The sequence below is a fragment of the Ochlerotatus camptorhynchus genome, unplaced genomic scaffold, assembly GCF_037179485.1.
Source record: "Ochlerotatus camptorhynchus isolate MF236.1 unplaced genomic scaffold, CSIRO-AGI_Acam_v1.1 ptg000033l, whole genome shotgun sequence".
Taxonomy (NCBI): Eukaryota; Metazoa; Arthropoda; class Insecta; order Diptera; family Culicidae; genus Ochlerotatus; species Ochlerotatus camptorhynchus.
This window is the reverse complement of record NW_027040524.1, coordinates 3948869-3976670: the sequence shown is the minus strand read 5'-3', so window position 1 is coordinate 3976670 and position 27802 is coordinate 3948869. Positions and strand designations below refer to the sequence as shown.

The 27802-nt window shown below is 38.3% G+C and overlaps 2 protein-coding genes across 8 annotated transcripts in view; one reads left to right on the top strand and one right to left on the bottom strand.

The window, feature by feature from the left end:
• The window catches only part of Eb1 (microtubule-associated protein RP/EB family member 1), a 34153-nt gene extending 13286 nt beyond the window's left edge, over nucleotides 1-20867 (top strand). For 4 of the 7 annotated variants that reach the window (XM_065231585.1, XM_065231593.1, XM_065231607.1 and 1 more), the window contains 5 exons: nucleotides 7843-8111; nucleotides 8933-9179; nucleotides 10677-10899; nucleotides 10974-11049; nucleotides 19917-20867. In XM_065231585.1, coding sequence (XP_065087657.1) covers nucleotides 7845-8111; nucleotides 8933-9179; nucleotides 10677-10899; nucleotides 10974-11049; nucleotides 19917-19967 — 864 coding nt within the window. In that variant the 5' untranslated portion in view covers nucleotides 7843-7844 and the 3' untranslated portion in view covers nucleotides 19968-20867. Of the gene's footprint in view, nucleotides 1-7842; nucleotides 8112-8347; nucleotides 8592-8932; nucleotides 9180-10676; nucleotides 10900-10973; nucleotides 11050-19870 lie in introns of all 7 variants that reach the window. The other 3 variants (XM_065231627.1, XM_065231615.1, XM_065231621.1) reach the window with 3 other exon arrangements.
• A 2639-nt stretch (nucleotides 20868-23506) lies between these two features.
• LOC135708828 (CDGSH iron-sulfur domain-containing protein 3, mitochondrial) lies at nucleotides 23507-24301 on the bottom strand. Its single transcript, XM_065230977.1, has 4 exons — nucleotides 24166-24301; nucleotides 23967-24108; nucleotides 23814-23907; nucleotides 23507-23743 (listed from the first exon to the last, which is right to left on the bottom strand). The coding sequence occupies exons 1-4, from the start codon at nucleotides 24211-24213 to the stop codon at nucleotides 23614-23616; spliced, it is 414 nt and encodes a 137-aa protein (XP_065087049.1). The 5' UTR covers nucleotides 24214-24301; the 3' UTR covers nucleotides 23507-23613.
• Nucleotides 24302-27802: the final 3501 nt, after the last annotated feature.

Sequence of the window (27802 nt, the reverse complement as noted above, 5' to 3'; positions counted from 1 at the left end):
GAATAAGTAAGAAGGGTCTGATCACACCATAGGTGGATAAATTCGGGTTTTTTTTTAAGATTTTTGTTAGTACACACTAGGAAGTGTTCAATCATTTTCTTACTGTCGAGATATGCATAAATTGTTTCTAGATCTCATTTGTATAAAGTTCAAGATTATTTTAATTTTATTTTGAACGGGCTTCGAAAATTACCCTAAGTGTGGGCTTCTTATCTTCTTCTTTCAACAAATGTGATGGCAGTACTTATTTTTATTTAATATTTTCTTATAAAACTTTTACGAGATAATTTTCTAGCTACAATGCATTTGGAGGAAAAAATTGTTCGATTATTTTTTTACATTACAGAATCCATGAATGTTAATTCATGGATTCTGTAATGTAAAAAAAAATCGAACAATTTTTTCCTCCAAATGCATTGTAGCTAGAAAATTATCTCGTAAAAGTTTTATAAGAAAATATTAAATAAAATATACTTAGTGACAAGTTAAAGCACGCCTTTTTACTCTGTAGTAAGTAAATATGACTATGCTTTAATTATTTTTGGGTACGTTTATTTCCTAGGGATCGACATGTATACCTTTTTGTATTAGTCTTTTGAGTAGTACTCACAAGAATCACACCTTTGCTCCGCACCTATCTGCAGTTCAGTATAGTCTGTGTAACTATAAGCACTTAGTCATACCCATTAGATTAGCAAATCGACCGACGAGAATGGTTCATTGAAAGATCTGCTGCAGATGGTGGTAAGCGTTTCATGTTAACGTAACAAATTGATGACGAAGTGAAGAATCTATGTATGTCATAGTGCTGCCTATTGCGTACCCTTTCCGGTGCGCGTTGTGTTGCCTGGATCGCCTCCACACGTTGCATATATTTGTGATTTAGAGGGAAACCTGAAATGCTGACATCGAAGCGAGGAAGTCTAATAAAGTCTAAGAAGTAGAAGAAACCGTGCGTGGAGGTGGCAGCTATACGACGTTAGTTATTATAGTATGGGATCTACATAAATGACGTAGCATTTTAGGAAGAAGGGCGGGGGTTCTACGAATTTATCACCGGCCACGTGTAAGGTAAAAGAAAATACTCTACGTGAGGAAATAAAAAAAGAGCTACGTTATTTAAGTAAACCCCCTAAATCGATGTTTTTGATATCTCGTCATCGTCATCCGTTTTCTCGTTTGGATGTCATTCTCTTTTTTTATAAACGCAAGAAGAAGCATGACGATATCAAAATGTAGGTGGCTTTTACTTCTCCTTTTATCCGTCAGATGCGAAACGGCGTTTGCCACTTAAGTATTTGTCTTGAATGACGACTTCGAGCCGGAATCATTGATGCGATGGGGGAATAGCTCTAGCTTGTACTGAGCAGTCACTATAGTTGCGCTTGATTTGCGAACGAATGGTTCATTAGATGGTCCAATATATGTGCCATCGTATGATGCCACGCTCAGCTGCACCCAAAAACACTTGCGTTGCGGCCTGTCCTAAACCCGCCCCTTGACTCCCTGAGTCATTTGGTGGAAGTCAAGCCCGTTTTTGTGTAGGCATGTATTTGCGCTAGTGTCTTCGCTTTAGCTTCTCATTAACGGCGATGCGTACGTGCTATATAATTATGCATAATTTACATCTAGTTTCAATTTTATCGCGCCAATGATTATTCCGACTTTTCCTTTCATACCCTTTTACACACTTGACTTCCTTCCGAATCGGCTGGCTGCTGATTTGATTGAGTTCGAATATGTTGTCACCTGAAACTGAGACGGACATTGAAATCAATAGCGATCATTTCCTCATTGTATAACCGACACGAGTGTCCATTTAATCAAAGGTATGCGGCGTATTGAGGAAACTGTTATTATAAATTAACGGGCATGTTCGCTGTTGGCTTTGTAAATTCTAGAAGACTTGTTCAAAGGGACGTATCCGATTTTGTTAATAAAGCATTTGATCGTCGATTTAGCGTAACTGGTAGCTCGTCCACGCATACTAACACCACTTTCAGGTAGGGAAATTTCCCCCCGCTTGCTAGTGGTGTTAGTATGCGTAAGCGTGAAATCGGCTGTTAAATGCTTTGTTTACGTCCCTTTGAAAAAGTATTCGAGAATTTGTTCTACACTCAAAGAAAAAATCACATCTCCAATGGAAAATATTCATTAGCATTTCACATAACATGAAATTTGATATCATAATTGGGAATTGTACCATAAAATCACATGAACCTTATGTGTCAAATGAAATTTAAGTGATTTATCATATAGAACTCATGTGATCACATGAATTTTATGTGAAATTCAGATAAATATCATTGGTTTTGTTAATGGAAAAATATTATGTGCATTCCCAATGGAAACAACATGAAAACTTTTTCCGTGTATACAGCATGGATTAATCCTAAAAAGTGCTGTCAAAATTGAAAAGAATTCCCACATGTTGATATTTTTTGCGACTCCTGATCCTTCCATTTGGTTTGAAGTTGGACCCTTACGAAATATTGGAAAAACAAAACCTTCGCCGAAAATTTCACTTCATTGCATTATGACATAGTTTGATCTAACTGTATCAACTGACCTCAGTTTCCCGTATTTGTCTTCAGCATCCCAACCAATCTATCGTCTTATTTTACTGCAAGCGGTGATTTACGGCGCTGACTTTCTACTGCTGGTGTGTCATTATCATGTCTCGGTAATTGATTCATCTGTTTTCATTTGAAGCAGGCGAGCAATGTCACCACAAGGTATTCACCTGTCGCTACGACATTTAAGGTGTGCCAGATTCAGAAATACCTTAACTTAGTACCCTTCTATTTCTCTCTCGTTCTCCTCCATGATACGTGCAGTATTCCTTGACAAGAATAGTAGTGTGAAACATTTGTCAGTTCCACGATCGATTTTCTCTCTTTGCATCAGCCCTCCGGTGAAACGCATTTGAAGCAGCCAGCGTTAAAGCACCGGCAGTAGCAGCAGCCGTGATATGAAGTGTAAGGCAAATACGTCACTTTTTAATTGCAAACTAGAGGCAGAAACGTATAGACTCAGAGATTTGCGGGTAAACAAGAGGGTACAACGAACAACATAAACCATAGTTTTCAGATTGTGAGTCGGGAAAAAGGCAGCATCATTTTCTGCTTTCGCATCATGGTGGCTTTCGTGGTGGTTTCAATGGTCATAACATCTAGATACCGTAAACCAAGTACAATCAATCTGCTTGTATGATTTAGTTCCGTTATTAAATTAATTTGATCCATGTTGTGGGTTTCATGTCCCAAATTTCGGCCTAAGTGTTCCTAATATTTGACCCATGCATACATTTTGAAGGGAAGCATTTTTTAAAAAAATGTTTCACCAGCAAGCAAATATATTAATTTGTATTGTACATATGAGGCGTTGTTCTACGAAAAATTGAAGAACAGGATTTTTTCAGCGATGGGCCCAACCTTTACTTCAATTTTCCTTTCCCTATTATCAATATGCAAGCATTTTTTTAAACTTATCTACAGAAATCAAATTACAACTCATGATTGTCTATTTTAAAATGTTTATTCTGTAGATATGCTATTAAAGGGTGATATTGTCAAAATTTGGTCAAGGGAAAACGCGTGTAAATCGGTGAAATCGTTTATTTAAAAAATCAAATTAAATTTCTTTTTCAAGTTCAATTAGTATAAAATTCAGGAAAAATATTCAGTTAGGCTTCCGCTTTTCCAAATCCGAATTGCCGGGCCTTACGCTTGACCCCTGCCATCAGATTTTGTACAGCCACCTTGTCCACCTTCTTCGTCGCAGAAAGCCAGTTTGCCTTGAACTGCTGCTCGCCCTTAGCAGTTTTTTTGGTCTTCTTTAGGTTCCGCTTGACAATAGCCCAGTATTTCTCAATTGGGCGGAGCTCTGGCGTGTTGGGAGGGTTCTTGTCCTTGGGAACCACCTGCACGTTGTTGGCGGCGTACCACTCCATGGCCTTTTTACCGTAATGGCAAGATGCCAAATCCGGCCAAAACAGTACGGAACAACCGTGTTTCTTCAGGAAAGGCAGCAGACGTTTATTCAAACACTCTTTCACGTAAATTTCTTGGTTGACAGTCCCGAAAGCTATGAAAATGCTGCTTTTCAAGCCAATGGTACAGATGGCTTGCCAAACCAGATATTTCTTTGTGAACTTTGACAGTTTCATGTGCTTGAAAACATCTGCTACCTTTCCCCTTCCTTTTGCCGTATAAAACTTCTGTCCCGGAAGCTGCTTGTAGTCGGCTTTGACGTAGGTTACGTCGTCCATTACCACGCAGTCAAACTTCGTCAGCATCGTCGTGTACAGCCTCCAGGATCGCGCTTTGGCCGTCGTATTTTGTTTATCATCGCGATTTGGAGTCACTACCTTCTCGTAAGTCGATAGTCCGGCTCGTTTTTTGGCTCGATGCACGGTCGTAGACGATACACCCAGCTTATTTGCGGCATCTCGGAGAGAGAGGTTAGGGTTTCGCTTGAAACTACCGGCAACTCTCTTTGTCGTCTCAGCGGCTTCCGGTTTTCGATTTCCCCCCGATCCTGACTTCCTGGCTGTCGACAAACGTTCCCCAAACACTTTAATTGCATTTGTAACGGTTGATTTGGCAACTTTTAGCGATTTTGCCAACTTTGCGTGCGAGTAGCTCGGATTTTCGCGATGCGCGAGCAAAATTTTGATACGCTGCTCTTCTTGCTTGGACGGCATTTTGACAACTGAAGAGTGAATTCCAAAATCAAAATAGGAGCAACATTCTACACACACACACCTTCAAAATGAGGGGTGTTCAGGTTTTTTAAATGCAAAATTGAAAGAAATACGTCAAGTTGATATTGACCAAATTTTGACCGTATCACCCTTTAGGGATATAAACAATAGCTACCTACATAGTGTTAGTAATGTAGGGTAAGTGTGCCAGTTATGCTTTAGACCCAAGTGGGTAGCTCAAATAAATTTTCATGGATTTATATGCGTAGATAGGGGAAATGTCTCTAATGTTGGATCTAAGATTGGGCCCATCGCTAAAAATCTGCTATTTATCAATTTTATCTAGATGAACGCTTTATTGGGCCGTTACTAATGGATATTGTTGGATTCTATTGAAAATTTAGTCGATTGCTGAATTTATGTATGGGCCCAAATTAGAGACACTTAGGCCGACATTACCTGCATTTCCCCCATATTGCAAAATGTATGTTTTAGCCATGCATTAAATTAAATTTGGAGAGAAAAAGAGAAATTTAAGATAGGGCCAATTAGGGAGCAAAGCCAAAAATTGAACATTTCGAGATACATAGACTTCTTTGAATGCAGTGCAGATTTTTAGGCGTACAGATGTATATAAAAGTGCAAAAACGATCGTATACGTAAACAGTTTCTTGCACTTATACGCTTGCGCGAATATATCTTGCAGTTTGAATGTACATTAGCGTGGCCTTAAATAACACTTTGTCTGGAAACCTGGGGGCTTATCCTCCAAGTGAATGATTGAAAAATAAACTTTTGTTGGGTAGCAACTCTGAGAAACGTGATTTAGACGTAGCCCCGATCATATTTTTGAAAGAAAGATTTTTAATAGCCATAGCTGAACAATTTAGTTATTCATGATTTTATGGAGAAAAGTTAGTAATATTTATTTTATTTATTTATTTTATTTATTTTTTTTATATATTTGTAATAAGAAGTATCTCGAAACGTAAACAAGTAACGTTGTTCATTTACACGACAAACGTCAGAGAAGTCTTTTGAGCCTACAATGAACTGTCAAATGTCAAGAAAATAAACAAAACATACCCAAGCTTCGTTTGTCCGCAACTGAATGTTATTTTTTGCCGACAGATTTAAAAGTGTGACAGCACAATAAGTTTAAAATCCTGTTGTTTTTGCATACACATTCATTTGTCAGGAATATTAATCGTAGCTGGCACGCACGTTTTAGTTCTGTTCCAGCACTTCTGGAGTCCTAGCGATGCGTTTAAGCCCTGCTGCTGAACGGATTTTCCAATGTTTCTTTGTACCTTTATATCACAGACAAACAGACATAACACTAGCAAGTTGTTCATCGAACAAGCATTTAACGGTCAATTTAAAAGTATCGTAGTTGGTAGTACCGCCACCTGTGGCGCGCATAGTCAGTTCCCTTGCGTTTGACGTTTATACACTACCGCCATCTGTTAAGCGTACTACCCACCACAGTGTACTCAACAGATGGCGGTAATGTTTTAGCGACGATGTTTTACAGTGAGAAATATTCAATGTGTTATGTCTGTTTGTCTGTGTTTATATTGTTGCGAAAAATAAATGTTTCATTCACTCTAAGAGACTTCAGCTTCTAAAAGCTAATACATGAATGTATACAGCTTTAAAACATCCTCCATTTTCACGTTCATGAAATTTCTAATCCTACTATCAATACAAGCTGACATTTGTACACACTTTAAAACAATCATACTTGAACGTATATTCATTTTACCCAGTGAGAACTGCAAAGAGTAAGGTGGGGAGGAGATAAAATGTAGAACAAGAAATACTTAATCACGAAGAGATACTTTTAGTTCTTTTTTTTTCTTGATTTGTTTTCCGTCGATTTTGTTTTCCGTGCTGAGTAACAATGCTACCGACGCCAGGGAGGCAGCTCCAGCCCTACCTATCGACCCATCAACTCATGAACCGGGGACCAATGGCTTTACTTCCCTTCCGAAGGAAGGCGTGAACAGAGATGTTATGCCTTAGAACATCCCGGCGACGCCGACTGGGATTGAACCCAAGCCTGCTGGGGTGAGAGGTAATCACGCTTACCACTACACCACAGGCGCCGCTTGATAATCAAGAATATCGCAATTATGCCCTGAAATATAATTACCCCTTCACTATTGAATTTATCTTGTTGTTCGCCGCCAAAGTTAGTCAAATGTTATAATTTATCATCCCGAAACACACTTTTGTCTATGATTCTTCGAAAACATCACCTTTTTGTGATTATTTGGGGGAAAATTTGGCTCTAAAAGACCTTCCAAACAAGTGCCAAAACAATGAATTTTATTTTGCACAGGTGTCGAAAACCTCAAGACGAACTTTTGCTGCACCTTACTCTACATCCAAATCAAATGCATCACTCCACAACAGAATCCATAAAAAAAATCGAATGAGTCATCGTTGCTATCGTACTGCTCTATCTTTTCGCTGCCACATTTGAATAGAGATATCGGCCATGTTCCATACCTACAGTTAAACACCGAAAGTGCAACTTTCGCGCGCCACAAACGTTTGTTTACCCATCGCCAGTTAGTTGTCGGTCGTGTGTCTTGTCTACAGAGATCGAATATGTTCAACGGAATGTGGTTATTTAGCACACACACAACAAAACGATATTATTTTCACCACTTTTTTTGGCGAAAATCCTGTTATGCAAACACAATTGCGACCGGCTGAAGTTCAAATCGCCAAGATTCGTGCTAACGGATGGCCTGTGGCGGCGTCGGCGGTATGGGACGATCGCTTGTTCGTCATCCCATCATCGAAGCTGCTGGAGCTGCTGTAATGCTGTGTCCTCCCTCTTCTATTGGGAATTACCTAGCGCACCTCCACATGGTACGTTTCCAACAGCGAATGTACAGCTTTAGTTAACTTGTTTTTGGACTCTTCCGCTTGTTTGATTATGACGTGCGCAACAAGTGGTGAAATTGAATTTGTTTAATTGTTTTGCCACTTGACCTTGATTTGGTCGATTAACGGAGTATAGATTTTGATAGATGCTTTAGCGGTTTACTTATTGAGTGCAGTACAGGTGTAATCGTTCGAGATTAGTAATATATTTTTTTTTTAATTTCTTTTCTTGTTTTCAGAAATGGCCGTGAACGTGTACTCCACTAATGTAACCACAGACAACCTATCCCGGCATGATATGCTCTCGTGGGTCAACGATTGCCTTCGGTCGCAGTTCACGAAAATCGAAGAGCTATGTACGGGTGCCGCCTACTGTCAGTATATGGATATGCTCTTTCCAGGCTCAGTGCCAATGAAACGTATTAAATTTCGTACGAACCTCGAACACGAGTACATTCAGAACTTCAAAATCCTGCAGGCGGCTTTCAAGAAGATGAACGTTGATAAGGTAAGTGCTTGTCGTTTCATGCGCTGAATACAAACATTCTTGTTGAATCATTGCGTATAAATAGAAGATGCTATCTTTTCTGGGGTTTGTTTAACTATGCCGCAACTAAGCGATTACGTGACATTGCTTTGCTGCTGATTAATGTTTTATACTCTATCGATGACTTTTACCTCCATTGATGGTCCAAATTTATTATGTACCACTTCGCTGTTTGTATTTTTCCGATTCCTATCTAGGTCATCCCAGTGGATAAGCTGATAAAAGGACGTTTTCAGGATAACTTTGAATTCCTACAGTGGTTCAAAAAGTTCTTTGATGCGAATTACGATGGTCGAGAGTATGATGCGTTGGAAGCGCGGTTTGGAATCCAGCTCGGATCGGGTGCCATCCAGAACGAACTGGGCGTCGGTGAGCTACCGAAACGACACATTCAAGCGCCAAAATCGCAGAAATATCCCACTCACCACGTCACTTCCACTGGTAGTGTAATCTTGTCTCTGTTTGTTAAAAACGACGTTCGTTTTACTTTCTGTTCTTAGTTAAGCGAATGAGGAGGGAGAGATAAATTAGCTGATCACGTATGGTTTCATCGACTTACTTGTCTCAATGCGTAACGGAATCCCTTTGTTGGATTATGCTTGCGTTAATACTTACTACCTAGTCTTTCCTAGTTTCGATGGGTCGAGGGTTAGTTAACTAGACATTTTTCGTTTAGTTTCAACAGTGATTACCGTTCATCATCATATAAATACGATCACATTTCATTTCCCAGCTTGTGTTTGTTAACGTTTCATTGTTTTTCTTATATTTTTTTCTTTTAGATTATTCCAATCGATAAACTAATCAAAGGTCGTTTCCAAGATAATTTTGAGTTTTTGCAATGGTTTAAAAAATTCTTCGACGCAAACTATGACGGTAGAGAGTATGATGCTTATCTGGCCCGGGATAACCTACCAATGGGTATGGGTGGCGCTGGTGCACCGAAAGGCAACGGTATTGCAGCAGCAGCGTCCGTACCCCGCAGGGCACCACTCGTCTCATCCACATCACGAGATAAAATTAAGCCGAGTATGTGTGTTTTTTTTTTCTTTATCATTTATTACCTTTCAAGACGTTTCTTTTGCTTTAGTTGTGCTCAATTAGTGTGTAATTTGCTCCTGTGTTAATCCTCTCCTCTTGAACATCATACCTACGGCACCTTTGTTGGATCGGTACGCGGTCTTTGCTCTTTCGCACGTATTTACTTCCATTTCTCACTTCCGTACGAAATGAATCCTTTCACTTTCTATCAGAAACTGTAACCCTTACTGTTGATTTTTTATCTTTAGTTTTCAGCTGTTTGTAGCCTTTTCTACATATGGCCATGATTGATTGGCGCTCCCCTGTCAAGTGTATGTGGATGCAGACGATTAACGATACTAACCCGAATCCATTAAGTATGTCACGCTGTAAGGGGGGTTTAAATTATATTACAAACAATGCATATGTAATATGAAAACGTGACACATTTAATGGATGCTCCCTTAATGCGTCAAATTAATTCTTATTATATACTTTAAAAATATCAACAAATTCCTGGGGTCTTCCGAAAGCCTTGAGGACAGGCGGAAAGCTCTACTTAGGATGTAATAAACAAAATAGAAGACAATGAACCAATCCTACATCATTCCATCATTTAATTTTCCCATTTTTGAGACTGCTTCTAAAAAATGAGTCCTAAATTTACGCGAATGTTTTTTCTCATATTTGGAGCAAAATAAAAATCCTAGCACAATAAGCTGAAAATCATTTGTATCGTCAATTGTCGCACTCAGTTGACATCAATGCATTGGCAATATTGTTTTCACAATTGTCTAGCAATTCAATTAAAACACCGCTTCTCAAGGGCATAGCACATAGTGTACATTTTCAACTATGATAGAATCATATGCAACATTGGCGTATTTTACCTGCCATGATCCTTTCAAGGTAATCGATTCGGTACCTATCAACTGATTTTGATGTAAATACAGATTATGCAACTGGAGCAAGGTCCCGTAAAACATACAAAAAACCTCCCATTTCTCACCTGTTCCGTTTGTACATAATCAATTATTCGCATTGGTTACTCGTGTTTTGTTTTTCACATCAGCATTAGAAGCGAGGTTCCAATTGAATCAATGAATAACTAACGCCGTCTCCTCCGGTATATTTGGGTTTTTTTCTCACATTTCTGCTACATTGTACATACATAACGATAGACATAGAGATAAGCTCCGCGTACCTAACCATACCACCAGCGATGCCAAACTCATTGCCAAACATGCCAATTACGTTCGGTGGTTTCGGGAAACAATGCCTAGATCACAAAAGCTCAACTAAAATTAACCCCTCCTCCTCCTCCTTCGAGTTATTTATTTTCCATCTTCTATTTCCTTGCTGTAGTAGAGAATGTATTGTTTAAAGCCAAGTGCACACAAATGCATCATTTTTTTCTTTCATTTTTGGTTTCGTTGATTATGGTCACAAACGAACAAAAATATTAAATAAAACAATGCACCCTGCAAAACAACTAATCTAATCTAGTGTCCAAAGTCACACCCAGTAGACCGGTGGCGCAGACAGTCAGCAGACCAACGGGTGGCCTGTCCTCTACCGCTAATGCCAGCAAATCCTCCTCGCAGAACAGCGTATCGAACCAGCAGGTTGAAGAGCTCACCACGCAAGTGATGGACATGCGGTTACACCTGGAAGGACTGGAGAAGGAGCGTGACTTCTATTTTAGCAAGCTGAGAGACATTGAAATTCTGTAAGTGTGTACCTACCTACTAGGATTAACGACACTTGAAGGGATGTATTGAAGACCGGATTGATTTTTTTTAGCTGCCAAGAAGATGAACAGAACGAGGTTCCGAACTCGCTGATCCAAAGAATCTTGAACATTCTGTATGCGACGGAGGTATGTATATATTTTTGTTATCTAATTCACATTTCCACAAAAATCATCTATTCTCCTATTTTCCTAAATGCTTATTAGTAGTAAAGGTAAAAAGTGTGTTGTATTATGCTTTGCGTTACATGAATCAAAAACAAAAAGGAATATAGATTTTTTTATTATCTATTTACAATCTATCTAGTTGGCCTCGGTTCTGTCTTTCTGATCAAAATTCTAAACACTGGGATTTTTGCAAGATAATTTATCGGATTGGGTACCTTTTTCTCAAAGTAAATGTAGAAAGTTTTCGCATTGATAGATATGAATAAATATTGATAGGGTTTCCGAATTTAAATAATATAGAGAATAAGAGCTAATAAAGAGAATAAAAGAATGCCTCATAGTAGTTGGACAGAATGCGATGCGATACATTATTCTGTACGTACCTGTGGTGGATTCTGAAGACCTTGCCAAACGGAGATTCCATTGTTTTTCTAAGTGTGTAATCATGAAAATTAGGTAATGTTTGATAGGGTAAGGAGATACAACATTTTGAACTTTGCAATATTTTCTCGTGATTCTGATGTTTTATTTTTACGTTATAGTTTTCTCACAATAATGATCCATTACTACGCGTGGGATGATGTTGCAAAATGACCGAGATCTCGAACATAGATTACACTGGAGTCGGTTTTTACGCGGTTTTTTACACGGTTTTTTTTTACGCGGATTTCGGAATTTACGCGGTTTTTTTACGCTGCACGTATCCCCGAGCGTAAAAAGCGACTCCAGTGTATCAATTTCTTTCAAAACGTTAGCAATTCTTTCGAATCATATAGGTATGTTAGGTATCATAGAATAATTATTCATAGTAGCACCGTATGGTAGCCGTTTACCGCTCAATTCCATTCAACGCAAATTTTTCAAAAAGTTCACAAAATGTGTTGTGAACATACGTTTTACCGACTAATTAAATTCACTGGTTTAAACACAGGACTGCAACGCCTGTCATCTACGAACAACTCGAGTGAAGGCAAATTTCTCTGGTGCTCTGGTGCTAATTTGACAGCTCCTCCTTTTCCTCTATGATTAAGCTTGGTACATGTCATGCCGCGTTGCGGAAAATAGATAAAGATTTCTAGATAGCGTTATAGGAATGCATGGTTCACGCAAATTGTACTCGTCAATTCGAAAACAACTACCTAAATCATTTTTTAATTTATCCCTTGCGGGAAAGTAAGAATGGTTTTGAAGGCATTACATTTGTTGCCACCTTGCCGCATTTAATGTTACATGGTTGGAGCTTAAATATGTTATACATCACCAGCGCTGCTGATGTTTTCGGCAGTTTCAAAAACTGGATTGCATTGCAGGGGTTGGAGGCGATATGAGCTTTGTTTCCGCTTTTAGCCGTGTCCGCAACTCGTTTTCTTCCTCCAATCGTTTTTTTTTTCGTCCACAGCACCAACCGCTTAGCCTCCTCTTCGTCCTTTGTATAGTCCACTATCTCTCCTCGGTATAGTCCACTATCTCCACTACTATACATACAAGTAATATGAGTCATTCTTGTGTTTGAAAACAGGCGACTGCTGAGCATAGCAGCTTCTTCTATATTGTTCTTCTCGGTATCCGGGGACCGGGCACACTCAGCTAGTTAAATATAAATTTACCGTTTTTGAACAGAAAATACTACACTGATAAAATTTCAAAGATTGTTATTATGTGTCCCACACATGAATTTTTGCAATGTGACCAACAAACGATATCTATGTTTCAGATACATACTTAATATGTGTACACATAAAAGCCATGTGTAACCACACATACTATTCATTTGACTCATACATTTCATGTGTGCTTCTGGATGGATTCGACTTATGTGTGGTCACATGAAAATGATGTGCAATTTTACATGGAAATTCGTCAATAAAAATGAGTGGAATTCTATTAATGTACCGGTGTACACAATATGCTCGAAAAGAAGCGATAACATTGGATTCCAATACATTGTTTGGATACACGAAACGAAAATCAATTATTTTATTCATGTGTTTCACTTATACATTTTTGCCAAAACATCAGCCTTATACATTCCATAAGACAAACCACATAGGACCACATAAGAATGCATAAAAGGTATGTGTGACCGCTTATGCATTTCATTTGAGACATGATCTTCATTAACTTTTTTGCAAGGAGTCTGACTTATACATTTTATGAATAAAAAGCAATATAAATTTGCCAAAAGGTATAAGAAGATTTCTATCCGTATAGGTCTCAATTGCCCCGGGTCATGCAATATACCGTGACTTCAGATATTCATTGAAAGCTATTTAAAATTTGTAACTTTTTCGTGTGCAATTCTTCAAAAAAATAAAAAAAAACAGACCCATCTCAAGTAAATGTTCAACAAAATGCTTCATAAACATGACTGCGTGTAACTTTATTCGCTAGTTCAAAGTAACAGGTTAGTACTATTTCCTGGAAACGGAGTTGAAAACATGCATCTTTCATCTTCAGGCGGGGTTAACCTTTGAATTCCTGTTAAAAAATAGTTAAATATATTATCCACCGTACTCACTTACCCTTTATTCTCACTTGCCCCGGTGTACGTTACATCAATGTGTTGGAAGATAATATTTTCTTGAAACTCGTTAGTTAACCCTTTTCATTTTATTCTGAAAAGCAAAATATTACGTAAGGGGAATTTTTTAAATTATCGGACAAATTGGATCGAAGAGTCTTCGATTTCTAGGAAACTTTGCCCATAGGTAGAGTTCATAGATATATAAACAAAAGAACATTTAAAAAAAATCAGGGTTGCCAATTTTTCCGGAAAACCTTAGTATAAGTTTTCCGATTTTCTCGGACACCACCAACAAAAAATCATAACTTTTAAACCAGTATCGCACAGTCAAAGTCAATTAACAAAAATTACTTGAAATTTTGTCAACTATTCTTAAAAAAAACAATTAATCATATTCTTATAAGTTTAACATATAAAATATGCTTCGCTCTCGCTCATCTTTGGGGATAAATTCGTGATATTTCTTAGTTCCAGGGATTGTTACTAAATCTTAAAATCTTTCCTGAAGCACATTTTCAGCATATTTATAATATGCGTTGGTTGCAAAATTAAATTCCCAATCTTTTTTGAACTGGTGTTTTGTTTCTTTAGACGTTAGCGTTGTTAATTTCAACACCCTTTCTTATACTAGCATCCCCAGCCATCCTCTTGATGTTACCACCAATGCCTTCACAAGGACCTTTTTCATGTGAAGTTGGTAAAAAGTGTCATTCTGCTCTGATGTTAAAATCCTTGTCATGGCTACACAAGTTTTGACGTAGGACTACGTTTGTGATTTCTATATGGGGGTACACTTTGTGAAAACCGAAAATGGAACATGTAACGAAATTATGAAAGATTTTGAACGTTAATAACTCAGCTGCCCCTGGACCAATTTCAATAATTTTTTCACCAATCAATCAGAAAAATGTCTACGTATCGATAGCAATGCTTCTGACTGTTGAATTTTAACAAGAAACTATTGAAAAGGTGGTAAATGTCAAGCATTGTCCAAAAGCGTCGAAATAACTAACAATTCCACCAATTACGTACATGCATATGCTGCTTCCCCAACACTGTCATCAGAGAGCCGTTAGTAGACGAAACAAGTCGAAGTGGCATTCGCCTCCGATCTTCGGGTGTGTGCAAATAGGGAGGATGCAATTGCGTAACATTTTGCACACTCATCGTCATATTCAGAACCACACGGCCTCAACGACCACCCAAAATGCTCTGCAGAGTAGTAATCTTCTAACCAAACTTGGAAGCAGAGGTGCAAGTGATTTTGATCGATTCTCTTCGTCGACTTTCTGTTTCGTTAATTACTCGACGGCAAGCACATTCATTGATATGTTTGTTGTTCTGGATGATAGAAGAGCATAGCAGAAATAGACAGGACACAGGATATAGGGGAAATGTCTCTAATGTTGGCCTATGGATCTAAGATTGGCCCATCGTTACTAATGGATATTTTTGGTTGCTAATTTAATCGATTATTCGAGCGCGTAACCGGCATCCCTTCTTATTTCTACTCGTTTGATTAGCGCAGTAGAGAAAATAAATAAAAGTATTAATTTATCTGAACAGGCATAGAGAAGAACCATGACATGAAACAGAATCATGAATTCGCAGAAAAAAGTTTTAAACGTTTTTCTGCTAAAAGCAAATATTTACCAACTTGTTGAGAGAAGGAGTTTAACGAGATAAAACTAAAAAGTAGAGGAGTTTTAGCTGGGTGGACACTGATATTATGCGGCCTTCCAACCTGTCGCAAACACCAGTTCAACCCCTGTCCAGCAGCAGACGGGCCGAGACTCTTGCGAGTGCCCAATCATTTAACAGAAGAATACGGGATTGTCCGGTCAGATTTGCTGATCCAGCTGCCTACACGATCTTCCAAAGATTTTAAGTTTCTATTACCATCGGCCCTTTTCAGGGCCACCAAGATTTTCCAAAAGAGTTAAATTTCTGAACATGTCCCAACTCAAATTCAGGTCAATCATAGTCATACTTAAGAGGAGTATAAACAGAGAGAACCCCGCTCAAATTCCTATTCCTACACAAAACACAAGCTCCTGCTGTAGTTAACAAATAACATTTATTATATAAGACCACGTAGTCCTACGTCAGCATTGCGTACAACCCCATAGGGCTGTCCCTTGTAGTTTTTAAAATTAAATTTGTTTTTATACTACTCTGCGCAACTATCTAACAGATAAGTAAGTTTTTTCAAGATCTGGAAATTTATCTCTTAGGGCCACCCACATTAGATCCGTTTGCGTTGCGTTGACGTAAATTTGACAGTTAGACAATAGATTTAGCTGTCATTTTGCCGCAACGCGTCCGATCCGGATCTAATGTGCGTGGGCCTACCGTCTTGTAATTTTCACCGAAAAAAGCTTATGAATTTTTAAAAAATCCATGATACAGACGATAATTTCCACAGATTTTCTTTTGGATTTTCTTTAACGGTGAAAACTTTCATGCGATATTTGTTTCTAACTGTATTTTTTATTGTTGTTTATTGAAAAATTCAACTGACAATTATTGTCTAAATGAATAAAACTTAAACTAAATAGTTACGGTCAACGGTACGGAAAATGCCAAGTGACGATGACGATGACGAAACACGTCAGCTGATATATTGAAGTCGAACATATAAAAAAAGTTGTTCAATTGCCGGCTGATTGCTCGAATTGGCTCGTGTTGTGTATAATTCCGGCTCCGTGGTTCCAAAAACAGAAAGTCGCGTTGACGAAGAGACCTCTCAGGGGCATACTTATTTAGCTGTGACCGCAGTGTTGGACAGTCAATGTCACCCGTTAGCAGCTTTCCAGCGAACATAGATTGAGCGACCGTTCGTCTCACCTCTAATGGCTCGATTCCCAGGAGACGGCAACGCTCCTCGTACGGTGGCAAGTTCGTTGGGTCACGCCAGTTGAGGAAACGAAGAGCATATCTCACAAACTTGCGTTGAACGGATTCAATTCTAATGATCCAGCTAGCATGGAAGGGTACCAAACAACTGAACTTGACTCCAATAAGGATCGCACAAGCGATAAGTAAAGTGACCTGAGGCATAGCGGGTCACGAAACTCGTCGGCTTTTGAAAATAAAGCCCAATTTTCGATTACCTCTGGAGATGATGTAATTGTAGTGCATTCTGAAAGTGAGTCTGCAGTCCAATGTAACGCCGAGATCCTTTATGTGCTCTACACGAGCAAGACAGCGTCCGTAGAGAACGTAGTTAAACATGATTGGTTCGATTTTTCGGTGATAGGAAATAATGTTACATTTCTCTCACGCCAAAGTCACGAGTTCAAATCTCACCCCCGGACAAGTCACGAATGACCCAAGAGTGTTAAAGTGACTATAATAAAAAAAAAGCCATTCCCGAGAAACATGGAACAAGGCAACCCGGATTCCTTCCGTTTGGAGTTGACAAACGACCAAAAACTTTTCGGATTCGTGCGAACGTTCGCTTCCGCGCGTCTCACGTGTCGATTATAGAGAAAACGATTGTAATTTCGATAACTACGACTCGCAAAATTGAACAGTCGGCGAGCGAGGGTTACAATACTTTCGGAGGGCGGCAGAGCGTTGACGTTTTAGCACGCGTAGGCGTGGGTTAGACAACGCAGGCTTTAGCTGAGGTCGTCGAGCTGGGACAATGCGGAAAATAGCATCTTCCAGTGCAGCACTGAAAAATCCACAGCATCATTCACGCTAGCGGCTGTTTCGATAAATTGCCAATCAATTTCCGCAAGCGCATTGTTCAATGCCACATATTCGGCCCGGCGAAAGTCCAAAGAGTAGCACTCAGATGACGGCGTAAAAAGAATCGGCGTAGGTAAACTAAATAACACGACGAGAGCGGGATGATCGGCATCTAGATCAATCAGTGGCTCGACCGGCAAGGAAACAGAAGTGCCCGGTAGTGCGGAATCATTTGGCAGGACAAGATCTAGCAAACGTTCATTTCGGTTCGGAAAAGTATTCACTTGTGTGAACCCGCAGAAGTTAAAACCGTCCAAAAGAGCACAGCAAGCAATCGGCATTTTTGACTGTTTAGGGCAGACCGGTCAGTTCTGAAGACGGAAGTAATGATTCGGTCGTCCAGCCACGTTTCCGTCAGCACAATCAAATCATATTCGGGCTCCGCAACAGCCAGGAAATACGAGTCGATTTTAGTCCTCAGCCCACGCACGTTTTGGTAGTAGATCCGGAGACCATTCGAGGAGCAATCATGGGAACTATAAATCGAAAGGACGTCAGGTACCGAAAGCTCGGAATCGCTAACATTATCGCCTGAGGTTGCAGGTCGGAAGCCCCCCGATACCATCACCGACAGAACCAAGACGATGACGATGGCGGATGTCTGCAGCAAGCGCGACTGGGTCGGGAGATTCGGAAGCTTCCTCAGTGCCTGTTTTAGGGTGTCCCGGATCCGAGGAAGAGCAGGTGGCGGCATAAACCTGCTGGCAGTTGGCAGGACGGATGCATGGACATGATGTGGCTAGTGTGGAGGTCGTAGAACCGGAAACACAGCTAGAAGTTGAAGCGGTATCAGGTATCAATAGATGACAAAATTTCAAGTAATTTTTGTTAATTGACTTTGACTGTTATGATTTTTTGAAGTTGGTGGTAACGAGAAAATCGGAAAACTTTAACTATGGTTTTCCGGAAAAATTGGCAACCTGTTTTTTTTGAAATTCACTTTTGTTAATATATCCATGAACTCGACCTATGGGCGAAGTTTCATAGAAATCGAAGCCGCTTCGGCCCAAAACAATGTTCGGTAATTAATAAAATCCGATTAGTCGATATGATGATGTAAATTTATGATCGAACAGTTTGAAGTACCAGTTAGGTTATAGTTTAGCTGTAGTAATGAGACTTTTAGCCGTGGGTTGGTTCGTCTCATATGAGAAGTTCCAATAACCAGTTGTAGATAAATATTCAGTCGATTCATTACTCTACTCTATCAAACATGAAACTGTCCAAAGTGCTCGTTCAACCTTATAAACTCACCACGATGGTAATCTTAGGTACCTACATATTGTTTTTGATTTTAGTCAATTTATTTTAAAGGTTTAGGTGTTTTAAGGCTTCACGAACGGTTAGGTAAAATAATTATGAATTATAAGAAAAAAATATTGTTAGGTCAACATTCACCGCGTGGCCTCCCTTCACCGCTCGCTGTATACAGGTCGCACTCGATTACTGTGCAGGACCGAAATCCGTACGCCTAATAAATGAGTCGAAATCCGTACATCTCATACAAAAAGGCCTACTTTCTGTATGAGGTGTACGGATTTCGATCATGTGCGATAAAGGTAATTATATTTAAACTGTCTACTGCCGATGTACGCATAAATGTCCCTATGTGCATACGGAATTCCATAGCACATGGAACAGTAATGCGCCCACCGGCAGTGTAGTTTTTTTTAAACGGGTAAATTAACATATTATCGAATGAATTTAAGTAATATGTTTCTAAGAAAAACTTTAATATTTATTAAAAACTAGAAAAACATCGTGTCACATATGTAAGAAACCAATGACCATTTATATAGCTGTCGAATGAATCTTAACGATAAGTTATAAGAAACTACTGATACACCTTATTTTCTGATTCGAAATCTTATAACATTTTTGTAACTTTAGCTAGTCTCACATTTTTCGAATATTCGCTCTAGCGAAAAGTAATTTTTAGACTAAAATGAAATGGATCGTTCAAGTAAACTTAAACATGCAGCAGATTTTTTGTAAAATGTGTTCAATAAGTTAATTATTAAGTCCCATTGGTGAAATTGCCCCGCTTTCCCCTTTTATTGATAAAAATAAATAATGTAAAATAAGGGTAATCAAGTCCACAGACAATAGAGTTCGATCTGTTGTACTTACTATATCACTATTTTACTAGAAGCTTGCAACATTAATCAATATAATATGATGCTGTAAAATTAAATATTGGGTTTTCCTGCAAAACAAAAAAAATAGCAAATAATAATAATAAGTATCTATACAAGAGTGGTGAAAGGAGGTCGAACGGTGAATGGCGACCTAACGGTGCTTTCTTTGCAATTTTCACTAAATGTGAAATCTACTGGATTTTATTAGGTCAGTCTATGTATATTGATAACATATCCGAATCTTTATTCGGATAATTCTGTAGTTTCGCTGGATTCTTCTATGATTCAACTTTATGGCTATATCCTTTACACTTTGATTTTTGTATCCATGCAAAGCGTATTACAAACCAAAAGCTTTACTTAGTAAATTGATACATTCGTACAATTTACTTTTCTTTTTTCACTACTAGGATGGCTTTGCTCCTCCGGATGATGTCCCCCCAGAGGAAGAAGAATACTAAAAACCATGCGTCACTTGCGCACTGACGGTTTTGGCGAACACTCACACGCTCTTGTGGCCTCGATCGGGATCCCTGCAGAACACAGTCGTCATCCATTCACAATTTTCCTAAATAGAACCTTACTACGTTTACTATTTTCTTCGAGCTGTACGCCAGATGCTCTGGAACAGGTAAAAATCAACGTTCGGTAAGAAACGAGGGACATTTTATATAAATTTCAGCTGCTTTATGTCGTACTTTATCAATTGTGAAAATCTGATCTAATTTGACAGTGATCAAAAGTTGCATACGGCAAGCTGAAATTTCTTAAACTTATGAAAATGTCACTCTCAGTTACCGAATGTATAGTGTACTAGCGCAAAGAGATGATGGCCGACTACTAAAATCGACTGATGGCGACGACGGTCGTGTGTGCGGACGGCCAAACAAGACACAGTAAGAAAGAAGCGAAAGCTGTAATTTAACCTTATGAGAGAAGAAGATTGCAGTAGTGATGATGAGGTTTTGTTTCTTTTGTATTTAAAATAATTCATTATTATAAATAACTATTATGAATGTGACTAATCAGAGCAGTTTTTTTTTTGGTGAGCAAATGATAAGAAAGGAAGCGTGTATCAAATATGATGTAGTTAAAATATGAACTTATACTTTTTCGAAATTGCGATTCTATGAACAACAAAACAAGTATTCAATCTACACATATATATTTACGCAAAATGAAAAAAAAAGATCTAACAGAATTACCGCATAAAAGATTTCGTTCAAGCATTTTTGTGTCCAATAGCAGAGTGTATTGTTTGTAATTGTAGTATTGGAAGCATTTTTCGGAAGGATGTAAATCGACTGTTTTAATCCTAGTGTATTGTTATGCATTTCGCCTCGTATAATCTATGCATCAATCTGGCATGATAAGCTGTCAAAAATGCTCTGCACACACTAAACTAATATTTAAATCCATTCATCTTCTACAACACAAAACACATTAACCAGTAAAGCAGTGGTCCATATTTATTCCAAAATGCCTTGTTACTTGTACCATCAGTCTACGGTTGAGAAAGTCTTACAACAGTTCACCTAAAAAGAGCTTAATCATCGATACCACAGAAACCTGCTTCTAATAAAAACAGTTTAGCGGTTCAGTGTCGTGAATCCCTATGTTTGTTCAGATGCACATTTGTCGTTTTATACAGGATGAGTACCGATTCATTTGAAAGTAGTGTACAGCAACAATGATTAAATGGTGGAAAACGGTCTAGAACTGTATTAATTTATATTTGTAAACAGCTTGTATCGAAACAAAATGTATAATAGACACATAAGCGTTAGCTCAAATACTCTGTTAATAAGAAAGCATTGAATCTAACTATGCGCGTAAAAACATCTTAAAAAACACGCTCCCGCAATTGTTACATAAACGTCAACGTGTGAAATGAACTTATGGCAGAAATTTGTCAACACTTTCTGTTCAAACGATCATATTCGCCAGCCGTGCTAGTGAAACTGCGATGACCAGTATGTATGTATAAGATCATACATACTGGTCATAGCAGTTAAGCAACAAAAAACCCTAATGCAAACTAATCTAATAAAATTTGGATGCTAAAGATCATTATTTTTGTATGACGTGACTCTGCTAATTTAAAATTGATTCTTTTCAATTAATAGACAATACTATCTGCAAAAACATTTGTTTTTTTTTTATATTTCATGATGACATTCCTCTTAAGAACCAAATATGAACCACTATTCTATACACTGGAGTCGCTTTTTACGCGGGTGATACGTCCCGCGTAAAAAAAACCGCGTAAATTCCGGAATCCGCGTAAAAAAAACAGCGTAAATTCCGAAATCCGCGTAAAAAAAACCGTGTAAAAAAAGACCGTGTAAGAAAAAACCGCGTAAAAAGCGATATACCGCGTCAATTCTGAAATCCGCGTAAAAAAAAACCAAAATCCGCGTAAAAAAAACCGCGTAAATTCCGGAATCCGCGTAAAAAAACCGTGTAAAAAAAACCGCGTAAAAAGCGACTCCAGTGTATTTCGTTTCGAACGAAGTTCTCATACAAAAAAAAAAAAATTTTTTGTATGAGAATTTTGTTCGAAACGAAATACAGAATAGGGGTGATGATATGACTCCATGGATTATCCATAAATTACGTAGCATTTTTTTATCAATTTAGATCCCCCTCCCGCGTAGCATTTGCTATGCCTTATACATAACCGGTCACAAATTCTGGAACCCCCCTCAAATGCTACGTCATTTATGCATGTTCCCTTTACATTTTTAAGCTCGTCTTGCTTGGTCCACAGATTGCCCAAATTATGCGTATTGGTTGTTACAAGGAGTAATCAGCAAAATCGATTGCACAGCACAAAACAAATAACAGCGGAATCTATAATCATTTTTTACGTAGGACTACGCCTGTGATTTCTATATGGGGGTACACCACCGGCACTTGTGGGTACACTTTGTGAAAACCGAAAATAAAAAATGTAACGAAATTATGAAAGAATTTGAACGTAAATAACTCAGCTGCTACAAGACCAATTTCAATCATTTTATCACCAATCGATCAGAAATATTTCTACGCATCGAAATTCTAGCATTGCTTCTGAGTGTTGATTTTCAACAAGAAGCTATTGAAAATAGTTAAATGTTAACCATTGTTCAGCGTCGAAATAACTAACCAATCTACCAATTACGTATATGCATATGCTGCTTCCCCAACACAGTCATCAGAGAATCGTTTCTAGACGAAACATGTCGATGTAGCATTGCTGGTTCCCCAACACTGTTATCAGAGAGTCTTTAGAAGATGAAACAAGTCGAAGTGGCGTTCGCCTCCGATCTTCGGGCGTGTGCGAATAGGGAGAATGCAATTGCGTAACATTTTGAACACACGCCACGACCACACAAAATGCTCTCCAGAGTTGTAATCTTGATTTTGATTTTGCGAGACAGAAGGCCAAATCCCAGCATGTCCCAACTAATATTCATATCAAAAGGTTCTTTTCAGGACGCTCATTATCATTGGAAATCTCGTTCAATTTTTTTCGTAGAACTATACTGCCTATAATCCCATATCAGTCCCATATGGAAAAAGTAAGCATTGAGAAAATGGCAGTTGAAATTAAGAAGTGCAATTTCCATGTAAATAATAAAAAAAAAATCATAGTTAAAATCAGTTGCAATGAAGCCTGCATGATTTGTTATATCAGCTAAAAATACGGAGATTCAACAAAGATAACTGTAACTTGACCTCTGGACGACTGAATTTCAGGATGGGACTGATATGCGCTTATTTTGCTTGATGGGACAAACTGACTTGATGTTTTTTTTCACATTTTTCATGATCAAAGTCATAGTTTTATCACGTAATATGAAAGTAGATGCCACGTGATAGTGGATAGCGTTATTATCTTAAAATTGCTGAAAATTCATATGGGACTGATATGCGATTAGAGGCAGTATACGTCAACTGGACAAACAAATGGATATTTTCGGTTGCTAGTGAAACATTGTCAAAAAATGCTTTCCATCGAAATTTATGTTTTGGCCCAATATGAGGAACACTTAGGTCGACATTAAGGAGCCTATCTGAATTTTATTCAAAAAATGCTAGTACACTACATCAGTTCAAGAACATTCAATTCTTGCCCGTAGTTTTTTGAATGTCTTCATTCTTATGAGTACCATCACAGAACGGTCGGTTTTTCGTGTGCTTACAGTTACATAACCAATATGTGCCAGTCTTCTCAACCTGGAATCGCACCGGTCTGGAAAGAAATGTGATTTGGGCATTAATCCCCTGCTGAACCATAACTAGCAAGTTGTAAATAAAGTAACCTTAAAGTGATTTTATATTGCTCTAGCTTGTGGGTTCCATCACACAGTGGTTGAGTCTTAGATCTTCCACATAAGCACCAAGAATATCGTTTGCCTAAAAAATTGAAGTTGTTAGTCACTCGCATTCATATCCATTTCTATGGCGAAACATGCCTTCAGCCAATTCTATTCTGAAAGGTTTCTTATCGTATATGAGCCCGTTTCCTGGTTGGTGCTGGGCCGTAGCAAGATTTTCGATTACATTCTTAGGAATTTCGCCGCTAGGTCGAATGGATGTAGACGAGAAAGAACGTATCTAGAAATATACAGAATTTCAATGTGCTTGAAACTACATGTTTGTTGTTTTGCTTACCATTGACAACGGATGGCGACAGAACGAGGCACTTCGTATGAAACTCATGATTAGCGCAAAATATTTGAGTATTCACAAAAATTATTGAGAAGAATATAAATTTTTGATTCCTGCCGTAACAATCCGAACTCCATTGATAACAAACCGCATATATCAAGCCGAACAATGAATTAGGTCCTATAGTACCATATAGCTTTGACAGATTCTTTTCGTCGATTTTCGCCATTTCGACAGTGAGCATGTATAAGGGCGTAAACGTGAGAAGATAATCGATCTTGGTTGATTTTCTCTTTTGTTAATAACTCCCTTGGATTAACGTTTCTCGGTGCGTTTGCTGGTGCTTTTGATAGCCAGTAAACCTGCTACAGCACTGCATTGAACAAATTCTAGAAAATTGTTTCATTTAGCTGTAGCAATGCAAAGAGAATACCGATGAAGATAATCGAAACCTAGATTTTCTCTTGTGCATCCCCGCCAGGCCATTAATGGAAAAACGAGTTTATGCATTGATGACTATTTTTTAACCACTTTTGGGAGCTTGTTCGAGCTGTCATAGAGTGGTTGAAATTTATAGCAAAAAAGTGTATACAATTTAGACATTTCCAGAGAAAACCATTTTGCAACATAAGTGTCTAAATTTTATTCACCAGTGGCTGAAAAAAAACATGGCAGCAATTATTTTCCGAAACCGCAGCGGCCATCATTCATCAACTTTTCGCAGGTAGATAGATTGTTAATATTATTATTATAATATACATACAATTTAAAACTAACTTATAGTTTTGTTTTCATTTCTAGAGTGCGGTGAGAACTCCAAGATGAAGTCATCATCGTCTAGTGAGAATTAGGAATTGCGGCTTCCTTCGGAATCAAGTGCCGGAACGAAAATAAAGTTTTCTTCCGCGGAATCTGTTTCCGACTTTGGAAACAGGACAGAATGTGCGGAATCAGGCCAAAGAGATGGTCGATGATAATAGTAAGTATATCTAAGGTACATTGTTTTGTTATTTCAAAACTTTTGATCCCCACTACATAGGGCTTCAAACGGCAGCACAACGATCCGGATCGAGTTCGCCGGGCAACGGAACGGGAAGGTCGACGAAAGGATCGCGAAAACAAGGAAACATCCGATTCCGGATTGTGCGAAGGTGTTCCGTGATTGGACTACACTGCTTTGTACGCAATTAGGATAGATTCGCCAGGAGCAGCATGTTCCCAACATTGAATCACCACCAAGGGCAGAAACAACACCACCACAGCAGAGTATCCTCCTGACCATTGCCAACCATTGCCGATATGAACAGCCTCGCGAATCACATGATGGATTCTGCGTTGAAACCAAGGGGACCAGCCGGCAGCAGAAGAACGGAGTATTCTCCGGTCACCGTGTACAAGGTCACTAAGGCGGTGGACCAAACAGCAACACGAACCAGAAGCTTGAAATAAACGTTACTTTTTATTGGATTTTATTCGATTGTAATTTATAATAATATATGTTTAAAATAAACGAAATCAGCCATTTAAATTCCTTCCAGTGCATACAATTTAACCACTTTTGAGAATAACGTCTTTATTCATTAATGATTAAAATTTAATCACTTTCGAGAAAAACGTGTTTATTCATCCGATGAGTACACGGTAAGAAAAAAGTGCCCAAAATTGAGTTCCTTTCACTCATCACGTGGCTTCCGTGGGGCTAGGTAAAATTAAGTTAAAGAAGAAAACTCAATTTTGAGTAATCCTGGCGTCGACCAAGTTGACAAAAAAATAATAAAACGGAGCAGACTGGAACCGAACCATGGACGTTGAGATTACGGGGCCCGTATGTTGACCACTCGTCTATCAACGCTTGTGAAACTGAAATGGTTAAAGGCGCATAAAAGCAACCTCAATGAAAATAAACTTATATTTGAGTTCATTTATTATTACTCAATAGTTGAGTAAATTTTAACCAACGCCGCTTTTCTGATTCACTCAACGGCGGACCTCAAATGATAGAACCCAACGTTGAGTTTTTTTTAACTTAATTTTGAGTATTTTTTCTTACCGTGTAAACAGCGTTTATTCATTTTATGAATATGTGCGGGTTTTCTCGAAACTGGTTAAAGTTTAAACATTAATGTATACTTTTTTCTTAGCGTGTTGATCTTCACGTTAAGAAAAAGTACCCACTTTTAACTGCTTTTGACATTAAATTATTTTCTCCCTTTTGATGGCACAGACCTGTTGATCCATATTTTTGACTTCACGGAAACTCGCAAGTTGCACTTTCACTTCACTAAACCCAAGGTTGCTTCATATAGGTGTTCTAATGTGTCAAATTCGTGATTCAGCCATGTTGGATTTTTGTATGGGACAGCGACCGAGTTTGTTTACAATTTGCTCTAAAACCGCATTTTTCCCCCCCGCGACCTCCTCGCCTATATAGTGTCAAAGCTGTATCACCATTTATATACCCACCATGACTAAACCTAGAGTCGGTGTATAATGAGTCACGCGAACTATTGAACTGTTAAACCGGCTACCTATCTTGCAAAGTAAACAAACATTACGATGCTATGAAAGATGCACGAAGGTATTGCAATAAAATATAAAATATAATCGAAGAAAGATCATAAACACGCAGTGAGCAATAAATTGTCTTGGGTTACCTTTGGTAATGATCACTTATGATAATTTCTACTATTTTTTTCTCGCTAGAAGTCATTTGAAGTTGATGTAGAAGTCCTCTGTTGCCAAGTGAAAATAAAGGGAATGTTTCGAAAACCGTGATGCGAGTTCAACTGTTTTTCTCTTGGCGTGACTCATTATACATTATACATTTTAATTATCGTCAGTACTAATTCAAAACGCATTCATTAGGGGAAATGGCTCTAATGTTGGCCTATAGATCTAAGATTGGGCCCCTTGCTATTTATCAATTTTATCTAGATGAACGCGTTATTGGGACGGTACTAATGGATATTGTTGGTTGCTATTGAAAATTTAGTCGGTTGCTGAATTTATGTATGGGCCCAAATTAGGGACACTTAGGCCGACATTACATACATTTCCCCTACTTTAAGTACTTTTGATTGCATTTTAACTTCAACGCACCGGTTCTTTGTATTGCGTGTCCCTCACTTTTTTATCATTTTTTATTGCTAGAGGGCAAATATGATTTGAAATTACCCACTTTTAATTTTTTGAAAATACCCACTATTTGACAGTTTGGAATAATATTATAAAATGAGTAAAATGTACTCATTTAATATGTACATTCAAGTTAGCGTGTATTTATTTAAATAAAAAACCGACGGTCCTGTTTCAGGTTAGCGGTTTCGGATTTTAAAACATTGTATAGGTAGAGCGTTACTTCATCGTAATCGCCCATTTCCGTTCTATCGATCAGAAGAGATCAATAATATCAATGATTTCACCGTGCACAAATCAATAATAGGTTTGTTCCGATGCGTTAGTTCATTAGCTACAACTAGGGCTGGTAAATGTCATTTTCAATTGAAGATCTCACGCGATATTTACAGAGGATGAGAAAACGCCGATAGAGATTTTCTACAAAATTTCATCGATTTTTTTTGTCATGACAAAACGTGACAGTGTTGTAATCATCGTAATTACTAGCTCATTTATTGCTATT